Source organism: Cucurbita pepo, chromosome 15 (genome assembly GCF_057944985.1).
Source record: "Cucurbita pepo subsp. pepo isolate OVF chromosome 15, ASM5794498v1, whole genome shotgun sequence".
In the NCBI taxonomy this organism is placed as follows: Eukaryota; Viridiplantae; Streptophyta; class Magnoliopsida; order Cucurbitales; family Cucurbitaceae; genus Cucurbita; species Cucurbita pepo.
In genome coordinates, this window is record NC_141812.1 from 2044152 (window position 1) to 2059724 (window position 15573).

Below are 15573 nucleotides of genomic sequence, written 5' to 3' on the forward strand. Positions count from 1 at the left end.
ATGACGTGGGAGTTTAACTTCCAAGATTTTGATAAAATTAGCAATATGGAAGGTGTTTATTCCCTTAATTCATTTTTAAAAAATAAGGGATTTAATTTTAATACACTTAGGAGCTATGGAATTGCTCCCCAAGAATTTGGTAAACAATTTAATCCTATCATTCGAAGCGGTAAAATACAGAGATAGATAACATTTCATGGATTGTATGACATTGATGAAGTTTACCAACATAAGGTGCATGCCTACATCCATGTCTATCTTCGCCATCAGTGCTGCACATATATTAGGAACAGTCACCGACCTAAAACATATGGCTCGGTATTCCAACAACCTGCTCAATGGCGATCTAGGCTTAAAAAATTGGCTAAACTACTCCAAGTTAATCGCACTGGTACTGCCCACTTTGCTGGGTCGGACATTTTGCTTACAGCATCAGTTTATGCCAAAATGAAGATAATTATGAAGGTTGAACCAAAGATACACGAAGGATTTTTATATGGATTACCATATCCCATTCAGGGTTATAGACGACCGGTTGTAATCGTAGATCCATCAAAGTTAACCGACGGTCGTATCTGAACAGATTAATTTTAAAAATGCTTTTTTTTTTTGTAGAGAGTAGATGAGGAAGGTGCTAAATATGTGACAACTTGTATAAGATCATACACACTATATATAAATTCATATTTATTTAATGATTAATTTTTTTTCCTCCATTTAAATCTTACTTTTTGAATATATATTGAAAAATAATTTATTTAAAATATATGTAACTTTTATTTTAAATAATTTATTCAATTTTAAAATAATTTATTTTATAAGATATATATATATATATATATATATAAAACTTTTATTTATTTAAAATTCATATTTATTTAACGACTAATTTTCTTTTCTATAATTTAAATTTTATTTTTGAATATATTGAAAAATAATTTATTTACTATAAATGTAATTTTTATTGAAAATAATTTATTCAATTTAAAAATAATTTATTTTAATAAAATCAAACATATGTACACGTTTATAACTTTTATTTATTTAACATTAATTTTTTTTTTCTTCCATTTAAATCTTATTTCAAATATATATATTAAAAAATAATTTATTTAAAATAAATGTAACATTTATTTTAAATAATTTATTCAATTTAAAAATAATTTATTTATATAATAACATAGAACAGGTATACGTATGTAACTTCTACTTATTTAAACTTCATATTTATTTAACGACCATCTTTTTTCTTCCATTTAAATTTTACTTTTCGAATATATATAGAAAAATAATTTATTAACTTTTATTTTAAATAATTTATTCAATTTAAAAATAATTTATTTGTATAAGGTCATACCATGCATATACACCTCTTGTTTATTTAACAATTAATTTTTTTTTTCTTCCATTTAAATCTTACCCTTCGAATATATATTGAAAAATAATTTATTTACTATATAAATGTAGCTTTTATTTTAAATAATTTATTCAATTATTATAATTTATTTACTATATAAATGTAGCTTTTATTTTAAATAATTTATTCAATTTAAAAATAATTTATTTGTATAAGGTCATATTGTATGTACACGTATATAACTTTTATTTATTTATTTAATGTAAATCTTAATTTTCAAATATATATATTGAAAAAACAATTTATTTAAAATAAATGTAACTTTTATTTTAAATAATTTATTTATAATAATTTATTCAATTTAAAAATAATTTATTTGTACAATATCATATCATATCCACACGTATATAACTTTTATTTATTTAAAATATATATTTATTTAAATATTAATTTTTTTTCTTCAATTTAAATCTTACTTTTCGAATATATATTAAAAAATAATTTATTTGTTTAATGTCATAAATACAACTTTTACAATTTATTTATTTAAATAATGAAGGAGCTTTCTTCGCTAAAAACCAAAACCCATTGTTTGAATATTTTTCAAGACAAGTTTGCCCTTTACTCTTCCTTTTCTCAAATCGACGAAAACCAGCTAAAACCCTTGTGATCGCAAACAATAAACCCGCCAATTCTACTGCCGCTTCCTTCTCTCGGGCTATGGCTTCCAGGATCCGGCGACGCAAAGAAATCTCAAGCCTCAATTCTACTCGGGTACTCCTCCGCCGATCCGTGTTCCATCTTCGATTTGAATTTGATTCGAATAGCTTCGTTTGCTTGGTTGTATCTAGTCATCTTCAATTTTTATGATCTGATTGCAATTTTTCTTTGTTCGAGTCAGGATATAATTAGCATCGTCATACGTTTCTAAAGGAGTTGGTAGAAGGATTTTAGAGAGTGGATGCCACCTTCAGCGGTATGTATGATTCATATGTTTACAACTTTGCTAGATTTAAAATTAAATGTATGATTCATATGTTTACAACTTTGCTAGATTTAAATTTAAATGTATGATTCATATGTTTACAACTTTGCTAGATTTAAATTTTGTATCCTGCTTGTACACCATGAATTATTACACTTCACGAAGCGGTTCTGCTTAAAATGTTCTGCGGTATGTATGATTCATATGTTTACAACTTTGCTAGATTTAAATTTTGTATCCCTGCTTGTACACCATGAATTATTACACTTCACGAAGCGGTTCTGCTTAAAATGTTCTGCGGTATGTATGATTCATATGTTTACAACTTTGCTAGATTTAAAATTAAATGTATGATTCATATGTTTACAACTTTGCTAGATTTAAATTTAAATGTATGATTCATATGTTTACAACTTTGCTAGATTTAAATTTTGTATCCTGCTTGTACACCATGAATTATTACACTTCACGAAGCGGTTCTGCTTAAAATGTTCTGCGGTATGTATGATTCATATGTTTACAACTTTGCTAGATTTAAATTTTGTATCCCTGCTTGTACACCATGAATTATTACACTTCACGAAGCGGTTCTGCTTAAAATGTTCTGCGGTATGTATGATTCATATGTTTACAACTTTGCTAGATTTAAATTTTGTATCCCTGCTTGTACACCATGAATTATTACAGCTTCACGAAGCGGTTCTGCTTAAAATGTTTCAAGTGGTTATGAGTGTTGTTAGACTATAACTATTTGGGAGAATTTACACCGAGAGAGAGCCATTAAGGATAGACGAACGCTTGTCCTCGAACATATGTCACTTTCTCCCCCAGCCAAATCAACCAGAAAGAAACCTATTTAGATATGAGAGCCTTAATCTTCAACTGCATAATTTTGGAAGCTTAACCTTTTGGCAAGGAATGAGATGAGGTGTTTGTTTATCCCGACCACCATTCCACATAAAGTTGAGGTAGTATTTTTTGAGTGTAGTCTGGCTTTGTTGGGAGATAAAACAAAAGCAGTAATAGTAAGATGGGGTAATGGTGAGAGAAGATGCGAGAGAGCCTCTTGGGCAGAGCATTCTTCAATATATTAACCAGGGAATATGTTTCCTTTCCCATTTTGTGTCCGATAAGATTTTTGAGGTGAGTTTAAAGTGTTGCTTTCTCTTCCTTATGTATGTATTTAGATTGAGAGATAGAATAGGGAATCCATCATTTTTCTTGCCTCCTCGGTTATTGTTGGGACGTGTTATACCTCCCATTACAAAAGTATATTCCAGGAAGGGTATAAAAAAAAAAAAGAAATTTCTGCTTCAAGTGATGGTTTGAATGGACAATTATTGTATTTAGGACCGTGTTTGACTGATATTGTGTCTAAAAGTTTGATCTTTTCTTTAAATACGTTTGAAGAACCATATTCATGTTCGTTCATGCAGAATTTTATTCTCCACTACTGCTAGTTTGCAAGTCTACAAGTCTACAAGTTGTAATATTGTTGGTTGTGTCATTATAACTTGAAACGTTATGATTATAATTTAGGTCCTTAATTGAACGGGACCTGTTCTATAGGTTGCACTACTGCATCCTTGAGTTCTATTTAGTTCTGCTTCTAACATAAAGGTGTAGTTTCAAGACCGTTGGTTCGTTCAATCATTTTAGACTAATACACTATTTATTTACCATCCTTATATCTCACAACTGATTAGATTACCGCATTATTGCATTACATTGTTGACATGCTTCCATTTTTATATGTCAGATTGGTTCTTATCCAGGTTTTGAGGACGGAGAATTTGAATTGGTCAAATTAGCTCGTCCAGCAGATTCCTTTTATCATGCTACTCAGGATTGCCTGTATTTTGTGGACTCTGAGGTACGCACTAGTTCATCCCGACAATTGTTTGAACTTTCAAGTCCATGTGAGACTATTGATTACACAATGGATGACGTGACAATCAATATGAGTGCTGGTTCTTATAATCTACGTTGGCTTTGATTCATTTGTTTGCAGTCTTGGGACACTATGGACCATGGATTTGGCTTCAGGAAAAATTATTGTACAGAATTTATAGATTCCTTTCTTAACCCTGATGTCGATGGGAAATTTTAATTAGAAGATTGGTGTTATGAATAGGGCATTCAAAGATTATGGAGAACTATGGGCAGTTGTTCATGGACAGAGTGTCTGTTCTGAAACAGATACCTGATGGTATGTTGCAGCTGCAAAGAGATGCAAAGACTGTCACAGGGGAGATACCGTACTTGGATCTTTTATCTTCTCTAACACCCTTTCAAAATTGCCTAATCATTTGCGACTCAGGTACCAATATTTCAATCGATGAATTGTGCGACTCAGGTACCAATATTTCAATCGATGAATTGTTTGTCTGCTTAAACTATCATCTTTTACTAGTTTTTTTAGCCCGTACTTCTCTCTTGAAGTTGGACAGGTAATTATGAAATATAATAGAGAATCTGGTGAGAGCTCAAGCATCCAATTTTCAAATTTTGGGATCAATGGAGAAAAGGCGATGTTGGAGAAAAGGCTGGAGGTCAATGGAAGCAAGATGTTGGAGAAAAGGCTGGAGGTCAATGGAAGCAAGATGTTGGAGAAAAGGCTGGAGGTCAATGGAAGCAAGATGTTGGAGAAAAGGCGATGTTGGAGGTCAATGGAAGCAAGATGTTGGAGAAAAGGCGATGTTGGAGGTCAATGGAAGCAAGATGTTGGAGAAAAGGCGATGTTGGAGGTCAATGGAAGCAAGATGTTGGAGAAAAGGCGATGTTGGAGGTCAATGGAAGCAAGATGTTGGAGAAAAGGCGATGTTGGAGGTCAATGGAAGCAAGATGTTTGATCCCACAATTTCCAAGCAAGATGGTTGGAGGTCAATGTATACCGAGTTTCTAGGTAAAAATTAAATGTTGGTGGTGAGGAGTTATTTAGGGATTTTTTGAGTTTTGTTTTAGTTACGTATCTTTTTTTAGAATTATAAGATGGACTTAGTTTCAAACCAAAAATTCTATTAATGTTTTTCGAATTGACTGAGCATCCTCCCATTAGAACTCACACTTAGATCTGGAAAAATAGGGACTACTTGGGAGTTTAACTTTAGAAATTTTGATCAAATTAGCCATATGGAGGTGTTTGTTCACTAAATTCATTTTGCAATAACAAGTGATTTGATTTTAATAAATTGAGTAGCCATAGTAAAGAATTTGGTAGGCAGTTTACCCCTTACTTAGGGGTGGTTGAATACAAATAACATTCAGGGACATCGCATGAAGGCAACATAATATGTCAGCTATCTTCGACCCATATTTGCCTAATGGATTCAATCTGTCCATGGTAAAACATCATACGGGTTCGATGTACTTTTATCTTCAACAAGCGGCTCAGCCACCACTGCTACACATATATTAGCAAACACATGGCTCGGTATTGCGACTATATACTCAATGACAACACATGGCTCGGTATTGCGACTATATACTCAATGACAACCTAGGCTTAAAAAAACTACGAAGCTGCTCCAAGTTAACCGCATTAAAAAAACTACGAAGCTGCTCCTAGTTAACCGCTAGTTAACCGCATTGGCACTGCACACTTTGTTAAACCTTTCTCAATCACAATAATCTATAGAGATAAAAACCCTTCTCAATCACAATAATCTATAGAGATAAAAACCTTTCTCAATCACAATACATTTACAATTGTACTATTTATCACCATTCACAATTGTGGCGATATGTAGTTTCAAAGTAAAAATTGTGGCGTTTCAAAGTAAAAATTGTGGCGATATGTAGTTTCAAAGTAAAAATTAAACTTGAAGGTGGTGAGAAGTATGATTTTTTTAGTTTTGTTTTAGGACTCCTTATTTCTTTTAGGATTTTAAAGATGGACTCCCAAAGGTATTTGAGAGGAAGAATTCTATGAATGCCTCCATTTTAAGATTGAGCATCATCGAGTTAGGACTCACACTTACCCATGAGAATGAAAAAATAGGAAAGACGTAAGAGTTTAATTTTCAAGAATTTGATAAGATTAGTAATATGGAAGGTGTTTATTCACTCGATTCATTTCTAAAAATTAAGGGATGTAATTTCAATAAGTAGCTATGTAATTACTCCCCAAGAATTTGGTAGACAATTTAACCCTATCCTTCGAAGTGGTAAAATACAGAGATGGATAACATTTCAGGGATGGTATGACATTGACTATTTAATGAAGTTTACCAACATAATGTGCATGCCTACGTCCATGTCTATCTTTGCCACCACTGATACACATCTATTAGTAACAGTCACCGACCTCAAACATATGGCTCGGTACTCCGACTACCTACTCAATGGCAACCTAGGCTTAAAAAAAACTAGCGAAGCTACAAGCTAATGACATTGTTACTGCCCACCTTGCTGGGTCTGACAGTTTTCTTACCGCATCAGTTTATGACAAGATGAGGGTAATTCTCAAGGTTCAACGAAAGATATACGAAGACTTTTTATATGTTTTACGATATCCCATTCAAGGTTATCGACGACTAGTTGTAAGTGTAGATCCATCCAAGTTAACCCACGGTCCTATCTCAACATATTAGATATAAAAACAATGTGTTTATTTGCAGAGGTATATATATATATATATATATATATATATATATATATATATATATATATATATATATATATATATATATAATTATTTATATTTAGTTATTTTTCAAAAATAACTAAATATTATAGATTTCTTAAGCAAAATTGAAGGTTTAATGTACATTATTAATTTAATCCCTATTACCCTTTTATCATTTATTTTCCATCGAATGAAGATATAGTTTTTGTTGTTATTTTATTTTATTTTGAGTTTCCAGTAAAACTTAAATGTTATTATGGATGCCTTTCATTAAATGTGAATCGTCACTCACACTCCGTCCATCCAAATAGAAAAATAGGGATAACTTGTAGTTTATCTTACAGATTTTATGGATTTTATGACATTCTAATATAGGCACAGTTACCAACCTCAAACATGTCCTTGTCCAATTTGTCTAGAAAGATTTTTTTTTAATTAAATAAAAATTAATTTTTACTACACTTTATCCTTTATTTTTAATCAAACTAAAATTTAGTATTTATTGTTATTTTATTATTAATTTTTAAAAAACTTTGTTAATAAATTTTTCTTTTTTAATTTGAAAACATATTTATGTGATGTATTTCTATTTTCACTTAGGATAATCTTACTTCCATTTCTCTAAGTTGATTTTTATAATATATAGTTTCACTTCTTCTCACTCTCCTACTCAATTCAATATTTTGATCGTGAAGTTAAGAAATTATCTGACAAACAATCAATAATCAGAACAAGTGGTTGCTCGAAAGAAATGGTGAAAATTATTGGAGAAGGAGCGATGGTTAGAAGTCAATGGGAGCGAGATGTTTGGTCTCACGAATCAAATAGAATTTATAAAGTAGTATCTATTAGAGTTTTCGATTGTGTGGCCATGGATACTTAATTTACAGGTAAAACTTAATTGTTAAGTTAGGTGATATAGCATATTTAGTGATTTTTTGAGTTGACTTGTAGATGTATTTTTTTAGTTTTGTTTTACTAGATTTTTTTTTTTAGGATTTTTAAGATAACCACAGACGTTTAAAACCAATAATTCTATGAATGACTCTTATCTGATTTAATGTGAATCATCCTCAAACTAGGACTAATGCTCAGCATGAAAATGGAAAAATTGGGATGACTTGGTAGTTTAAATTCATATTTTTTTTAATCAAATTAGCATATCGTAAGTATTTTTTCACTGATTTTAATAGAATGAGTACTGATTTAACCACAACTTAATGGTCAAATAATAACATTTCATGAATTGTATGAGCATAATCAGCCACCTCAAACACACGCATATGTACTCTGCCTATTTGTCTTGAAAGATTTTTTTTTTAATTAAAATAAAATAATTTAATTTTTATTACACTCCTATCTTTATTTTCAATCCAACTAAAATTTAGTTTTTGTGGTTATTTTATTATTAATTTTTTAAAAAAGGTTTGTAATAAATTTTCTTTTTAAATTTGAACATATTTATCTAATGTATTTCTATTTTCATTTAACCTAATTTTACTTTCATTTGTCTGAGTTGATTTTTATAATATATGGTTTAACCCTTTCTCACTTTCCCATCTAATTCAATATTTTAAGTTCAAAATTTTTCCGACAAACCGTCAATAATCAGAATAAGTAGTTACTCGAAGAGATGGTGAAAATTATTGGAGAAGGGGCGATGGTTGGAGGTCAATGGAAGCGAGATGTTTGATCCCGCAATTTAGTGGATGAGATAGGAATTATAAACCAGTATCTATCAGAGTTCCCAATTGTGGTCATGGATACCGAGTTTCTAGGTAAAAATTAAACTTTGGTAGTGAGAAGTCATTTAGTGAGTTTTTGAGTTTTTGTTTTAGTATGTTTGTTAGGATTGTAAGATGGACCACAAGTCGTTTCAAACAAAAAAAAATTCTATTAATGCTTTTGATTTAATGTGAATCGACTGGTCATCCTCCAGTTAGGACTCACACTTGCCAATGAGAATGGAAAAATCGAGACTACTTGGGAGATTTTGATCAAATTAGCGATAGTGTTTGTTCACTAAATTGAACAAGTGATTTGATTTTAATAAATTGAGTAGTCATAGAATTGCTCAACAATAATTTTGTAGACAGTTTAACTCTACCTTAGAAGTGGTCGAATACAGATAACATTCCATGTACTTGATGACATCGCATGAAGTTTGTCAACATAATATGTCTACCTGCTTCATGGCTATCTTCCACCCATATTTGCCCAATGGATTCAATCTGCTCACGGTAAAACATCATATGGGTTTCATGTACTTTTATCTTCAACAAGTGGCTCAGCCACCAGTGCTACACATATATTAGGAACAGTCATCGACCTCAAACACATGGTTCGGTATTGCGACTATCTACAAAATGAACATGTAGGCTTAAAAAAACTGTCGAAGCTAGCTCCAAGTTAACCGCGTTGGTACTTCCCACTTTGTTGGATCTGATAGTCTGCAGAGATAAAAACCTTTCTCAATCAAAGTAAAAAAAAAAAAAAAACTGTCGAAGCTAGCTCCAAGTTAACCGCGTTGGTACTTCCCACTTTGTTGGATCTGATAGTCTGCAGAGATAAAAACCTTTCTCAATCACAGTAAAAACCTTTCTCAATCACAATTTAGGCTAAGAGATAAAACTTAAGAAACACTATTTATTGTACTGTCCACTTGGTTGGATCTGATCGTCTGCCAGATAAAAACCTTTTTCAATAAAAAAAAACCTTTCTCAATCACAATTTAGGCTAAGAGATATAACTTATGAAACACTATTTATCAAAATTCTCAATTATGAGTATGGATATGGAGTTTCAAGTTAAAAATTAAACTTTAAGGTGATGAGAATGGGTGATTTTTTAGTTTTGTTTTAGAGGAAGAATTCTATGAATGCCGTAAATCGAATGAGCATCCTGAATTAGGACTCACACTTACCCAGAGAATGGAAAAATAGGAAGGACGTATGAGTTTAATTTTCAAGATTTTGATAAAATTAGTAATATGGAAGGTGTTTATTCACTCGATTCATTTCTACAAAAGAGTGATTTAATTTCAACAGACAGAGGAGCTATGGAATGACTCCCCAAGAATTTGGTAGAAGTGGTAGAATACAGATGGATAACATTTCATGGATGGTATGACATTGCCTATTTAAGGAAGTTTACGAACATAATGTGCATGCCTACGTCCATGTCTATCTTCGCCACCACTGCTACACATCTATTAGGAACAGTCACTGACCTCAAACATATGGCTCGGTACTCCGACTACCTACTCAATACCAACCTAGGCTTAAAAAAACTGGCGAAACTGCTCCAAGTTAATGGCATTCGTAGTGCCCATTTTGCTGGGTCTGAAAGTTTGCTTACCGCATCCGTTTATGACAAGATGTAGGTAATTCTCAAGGTTGAACCAAAGATATAAAGGCTTCTTATATGGATGATATATCCCATTCAAGGTTATATAAAGGCTTTTTATATGGATGATTATATCCCATTCAAGGTTATAAACCACAAGTTGTAATTGTAGATCCATATAAATTAACCCATGGTCGTATCTTAGTAGATATAAAAATTATATATTTATTTGCGTATATATATATATTAACTACAAATTCTTTAATTTAAACATTTTTTATTTTGAAAAATAACATAATGTTATGGATTTATTAAGCAAAATTAAAAATTTAATCTTCATTACATTTTAATGTTTATTAATTCAATCTCTATTACACTTTTATCATTTATTTTCGATCGAATGAAATATAATTTTTGTTGTTATTTTATTATTAATTTGAGTTTTCAGGTAAAACTTAAACGTTATTGTTAATGTCATTCATCTAATGTGAATCATCCTCCAAATAGAACTCACACTCGGTTTATGAAAATAGAAAAATAGGGATGACTTGGTAGTTTAACTTGAGAGATTTTGATCGAATTAGCATATCGAAAGTGTTTTTTTACTGTATTCAATACTAAAAAAAAATAAGAGATTTGATTTTAATAGACTAAGTAGTCCAGTTTAGCCTAACCTAATCCTAAATGCTCGTCCAATACAAATAATAACATTTCATCAATTTTATGAAATAGCCTATCTAATATTAGCCACATATACTGCCACCTTACTGCTCTCTCTACAAACATTTTTTTTAAATTAAAAATAAAATTAATTTTTATTACAAATTTATTCTTTATTTTTAATCAAACTAAAATTTAGTATTTTTTTTGTTATTTTATTATTAATTTTTAAAAAATGTTTGTAACAAATTTCGTTTTTTAATTTGAAAATTTATTTATCATGTATTTTTATTTTTAAATTTGAAAATATTTTTAGTTTTGTTTTATTGAATTTTGTATATATATTTTTTAGAATTTTTAAGATTGACTTAGAGGGAAGAATTATATGACTGCCTCCAATTTAACGTGAATCGACAGAGCATCCTCGAGTTAGGACTCACAATTACCAATGAGAATGAAAAAATAGGAAGAACATGGGAGTTTAATTTTCTAAGATTTTCATAAAATTAGGAATATGGGAGGTGTTTATTCACTCGTTCATTTCTAAAATATAAGGGATTTAATTTCAATACAAGTAGCTATGAAATTACTCTTCAAGAATTTGGTAGACAATTTAACCCTATCCTTCGAAGTGGTAGAATACAGAGATGGATAACTTTCAATGGATGGTATATTTAATGAAGTTTACCAACATAATGTGCATGCCTACGTCCATGTCTATCTTCGCCACCACTGCTACACATCTATTAGGAACAGTCACCGACCTCAAACATATGGTTCGGTACTCCGACTACCTACTCAATGACAACCTAGACTTAAAATACTGATGAAGCTGCTCCAAGTTAATGGTATTGGTACTGACCACTTTGCTGGGTCTGAAAGTTTTACAGCATCAGTTTATAACAAGATGGAGGTAATTCTCAAGGTTGAACCAAAGATATACGAAGGCTTCTGATATGGATTATGATATCCCATTCAAGGTTATCAACGAGGTAATTCTCAAGGTTGAACCAAAGATATACGAAGGCTTTTGATATGGATTATGATATCCCATTCAAGGTTATCGAGGTAATTCTCAAGGTTGAACCAAAGATAGACGAAGGCTTTTGATATGGATTATGATATCTCATTAAAAGTTATCAACTAACCGTTGTAATGGTAGATCCATACAAGTTAACCTATCTTAGCTTATTAGATTTAGAAACTTGTACTTATTTGGAGACTATATATATATATATATTTTAACTACAAATTATTTAATTTAAACTTTTTTATTTTGAAAAATAACTAAATGTTATGGATTTATTAAGCAAAATTAAGAGTTTAATCTTTATTACAATTTAATGTTTATTAAATTAATCTCTATTACACTTTTATCATTTATTTTCGATCCAATGAAGATATAATTTTTGTTGTTATTTTATTATTAATTTGAGTTTTCACGTAAAACTTAGAATGCCTTTCATTTAATGTGAATCATCCTCCAATTATGACTCACACTCAATTCATGAAAATGGAAAAATTGGGATGACTTGATAGCTTAACTTGAGAGATATCGAATTAGCATGTGTTTCTTCACTGTATTCAATACTAAAAAAAAATAAGAGATTTGATTTTAATTGATTGCGTAGCCAGTCCAGTTTAGCCTAATCTAGCTCCTCGAATACAAATGATAACATTTATTGATTTTAAGACAGAGTCTATCTAATATTAGGCACAGACACTGCGACCTGTCATTTTTTTTAATTAAAAATAAAATTAATTTTTATTACAATTTTATCTTTTATTTTTAATCAAACTAAAATTTAGTATTTGTTGTTATTTTATTATTAATTTTTAAAAAACAGTTGGTAACAAATTTCCTTTTTAAATTTGAAAATATATTTATCAAATGTATTTCTATTTTTAAATTTTAAAATATTTTTAGTTTTGTGTATATATATTTTTTTAGGATTTTTTTAGGATTTTTAAGATTAACTCCAGTTTAGAATTCTATCAATGCCTACAATTTAATGTGAATCGACAGACCATAGTTAGGACTCACACTCAATTAGAATGAAAAAAAATAGGAAAGACGTTGGAGTTTAATTTTAAAGATTTTAAAAAATTAGGAATATAGGAGATGTTTATTCACTGGATCCATTTCTAAAAAGAATTAAGGTATTTAATTTCAATACAAGTAGGACGAAATTACTCCCCAAGAATTTGGTAGACAATTTAACCCTATCTTTAGAAGCGGTAGAATACAAAGATGGATAACTTTTCATGGATGACCAAAATAATGTGCATGCCTACGTCCATGTCTATCTTCACCACCATTGCTACACATCTATTAGAAATAGTCACCGACCTCAAACATATGGCTCAGTACTCTGACTACCTACTCAATGACAACCTAGGCTTAAAAAACTGTCGAAGCTGCTTCAAGTTAATGGCATTGGTACTACCCACTTTGCTGGGTCTGACAGTTTGCTTACCGAGTTTATGCCGAGACAAAGGTAATTCTCAATGTTGAACGAAAGATATACGAAGGCTTTTTATATGGATTACGATATCTCATAGGATATCGACGACCAGTTGTAATTGTAGATCTATTCAAGTTAATCTACGGTCGAATCTCAACATATTAGATTTAAAAACTTTCTACTTGTTTGGATATATATATATTAACTAAAAATTATTTAATTTAAATATTTTTTTCATTTTGAAAAATAACCGAATATTATGGATTTATGAAACAAAATTAAAATTTAATCTCTAGAGTTTATCTTTATTTTTGTTGTTATTTTGTTATTAATTCAAGTTTTTGTTGTTATTTTATTATTAATTTGAGTTTGCAGGTAAAACTTAAACGTTTTTGTGAATTTCTATTTGATGTGAATCATCTTCCAATTAGGACTCACACTCGGTCCGTGAAAATGGAAAAATAGGGTTGACTACTCACACTCAGTAGGTGAAAATGGAAAAATAGGGTTGACTTGGTAGTTTAACTTAAACATTTTAATCGAATTAGCATATAGAGAGGATTCTTCACTGAATTCAATTCTAAAAGATAAGAGATTTGATTTTAATAGACTAAACAGCCCAGTCCAGTTTAGCCCGATCCAAAATGGTCGTTGAATACAGACAGATAACATTTCATCTATTTTATGACATAGCCTACCAATTTGTCTACAAAGATTTTTTATTACAATTTTATCCTTTATTTTTAATCAAACTAAAATTTAGTTTTTTTTGTTATTTTATTATTAATTTTTAAAAAACCTTTGTAACATATATTTTTTTTTAATTTGAAAATATATTTATCTAATGTATTTCTATTTTCATTTTTGATAATCTTACTCCCATTTCTCTAGATTGACTTTTATAACATATAGTTTCACTTCTTCTCACTTTCATACTTAATTTAATTTTTTGATTGTGAAGTTAAAGAAATTATCTGACAAATAATCAATAATCATAACTAGTAGTTGCTCGCAAGAAAGGGTGAAAATTATTGGAGAATAGGCGATGGTTAGAGATCAATGGGAGCAATATGTTTGGTCTCACGGATCAAATAGAATTTATGTAGCAGTATCTGTTAGAGTTTTCGATTCTGGTCATGGATACCTAGTTTCCAGGTAAAACTTAAATGTTAAGTTGATGCTATACACATTTACTGATTTTGTTGAGTTAATGGATGTATTTTTTTTAGTTTTATTTTAGTACATCTATATTTTTTTTTTCAGGATTTTTAAGTTCATCAGAGAAGGCGTTTCAAACGAATAATTCTATTCACCACAGAAGGCGTTTCAAACAAATAATTCTAATGACTCTGATTTAATGTGAATCATCCTCCAATTAGGACTAACGCTGGATAGTCTAAATTCAAAGATTTTGATCAAATTAGCATTTCGAAGGTGTTTCTTCACTGAATTCATTTATTTTAATAGACTGACCAGCCCAGTTTAATTTAGTCCCATCCTAAATGTCCAATAATAACATTTCATGCATTTGATGACATATGACACAGTCACCCACCTCAAACACGTGTACTCTTCCAATTTATCTCCAAAGATTTTTTTTTCTAATTAAATTAAAATAATTTAATTTTTATTACACTCCTATAAAGAATTCAATGCCTCCAATTTAACGTGAATCGATAGAGATCCTCCAACTAGAACTCACAGTTACCAATGAGAATGAAAACACGTGTACTCTTCCAATTTATCTTCAAAGATTTTTTTTTTCTAATTAAATTAAAATAATTTAATTTTTATTACACTCCTATAAAGAATTCAATGCCTCCAATCTAACGTGAATCGATAGAGATCCTCCAATTAGAACTCACAGTTACCAATGAGAATGAAAAAAATAGAAAAGACATGATAGTTTAATTTTCAAGATTTTAAAAATTAGAATATGGGAGGTGTTTATTCACTCGATTCATTCTAAAAAATAAGGGATTTAATTTGAATACAAGTAGTTATGAAATTACTCTCCAAGAATTTGGTAGACAATTTAACCTTAATAACTGGTAGAATATAGAGATGAATACTTTCATGGATGGTATATTTAATGAAGTTTACCAACATAATGTGCATGCCTACATCTATGTCT

At 30.1% G+C, this 15573-nt stretch overlaps 1 protein-coding gene and 3 pseudogenes across 2 annotated transcripts; all 4 read left to right on the forward strand.

Moving 5' to 3' along the window:
• LOC111776329 (putative CCR4-associated factor 1 homolog 1) lies at positions 1-579 on the forward strand (annotated as a pseudogene).
• A 1370-nt stretch (positions 580-1949) lies between these two features.
• LOC111811432 (uncharacterized) lies at positions 1950-5385 on the forward strand. Of its 2 annotated transcripts, none has more exons than XM_087118100.1 (6): positions 1950-2131; positions 2259-2333; positions 4102-4215; positions 4354-4399; positions 4477-4698; positions 4785-5385. In XM_087118100.1, exons 2-6 carry the CDS (start codon positions 2319-2321, stop codon positions 5192-5194), a joined length of 807 nt encoding a protein of 268 aa, XP_086974226.1. In that variant the 5' UTR covers positions 1950-2131; positions 2259-2318; the 3' UTR covers positions 5195-5385. The 2 variants fall into 2 exon arrangements, with proteins under 2 accessions (XP_086974226.1, XP_086974227.1); XM_087118101.1 differs by having other exon boundaries at positions 4477-4662.
• A 382-nt stretch (positions 5386-5767) lies between these two features.
• LOC147789142 (putative CCR4-associated factor 1 homolog 5) lies at positions 5768-6934 on the forward strand (annotated as a pseudogene).
• Positions 6935-10147: 3213 nt separating this feature from the next.
• On the forward strand, positions 10148-13604 carry LOC147789143 (putative CCR4-associated factor 1 homolog 6; annotated as a pseudogene).
• Positions 13605-15573: the final 1969 nt, after the last annotated feature.

What these genes read in the sequence shown, in the direction of transcription:
- LOC111811432 (XM_087118100.1), top strand. An exon ending in TGGCTTCAGGAAAAATTATT is followed by an intron (nt 4,400 to 4,476) that starts GTACAGAATTTA and finishes TGTTATGAATAG; the next exon opens with GGCATTCAAAGATTATGGAG. An exon ending in CGATGAATTGTGCGACTCAG is followed by an intron (nt 4,699 to 4,784) that starts GTACCAATATTT and finishes TCTCTCTTGAAG; the next exon opens with TTGGACAGGTAATTATGAAA.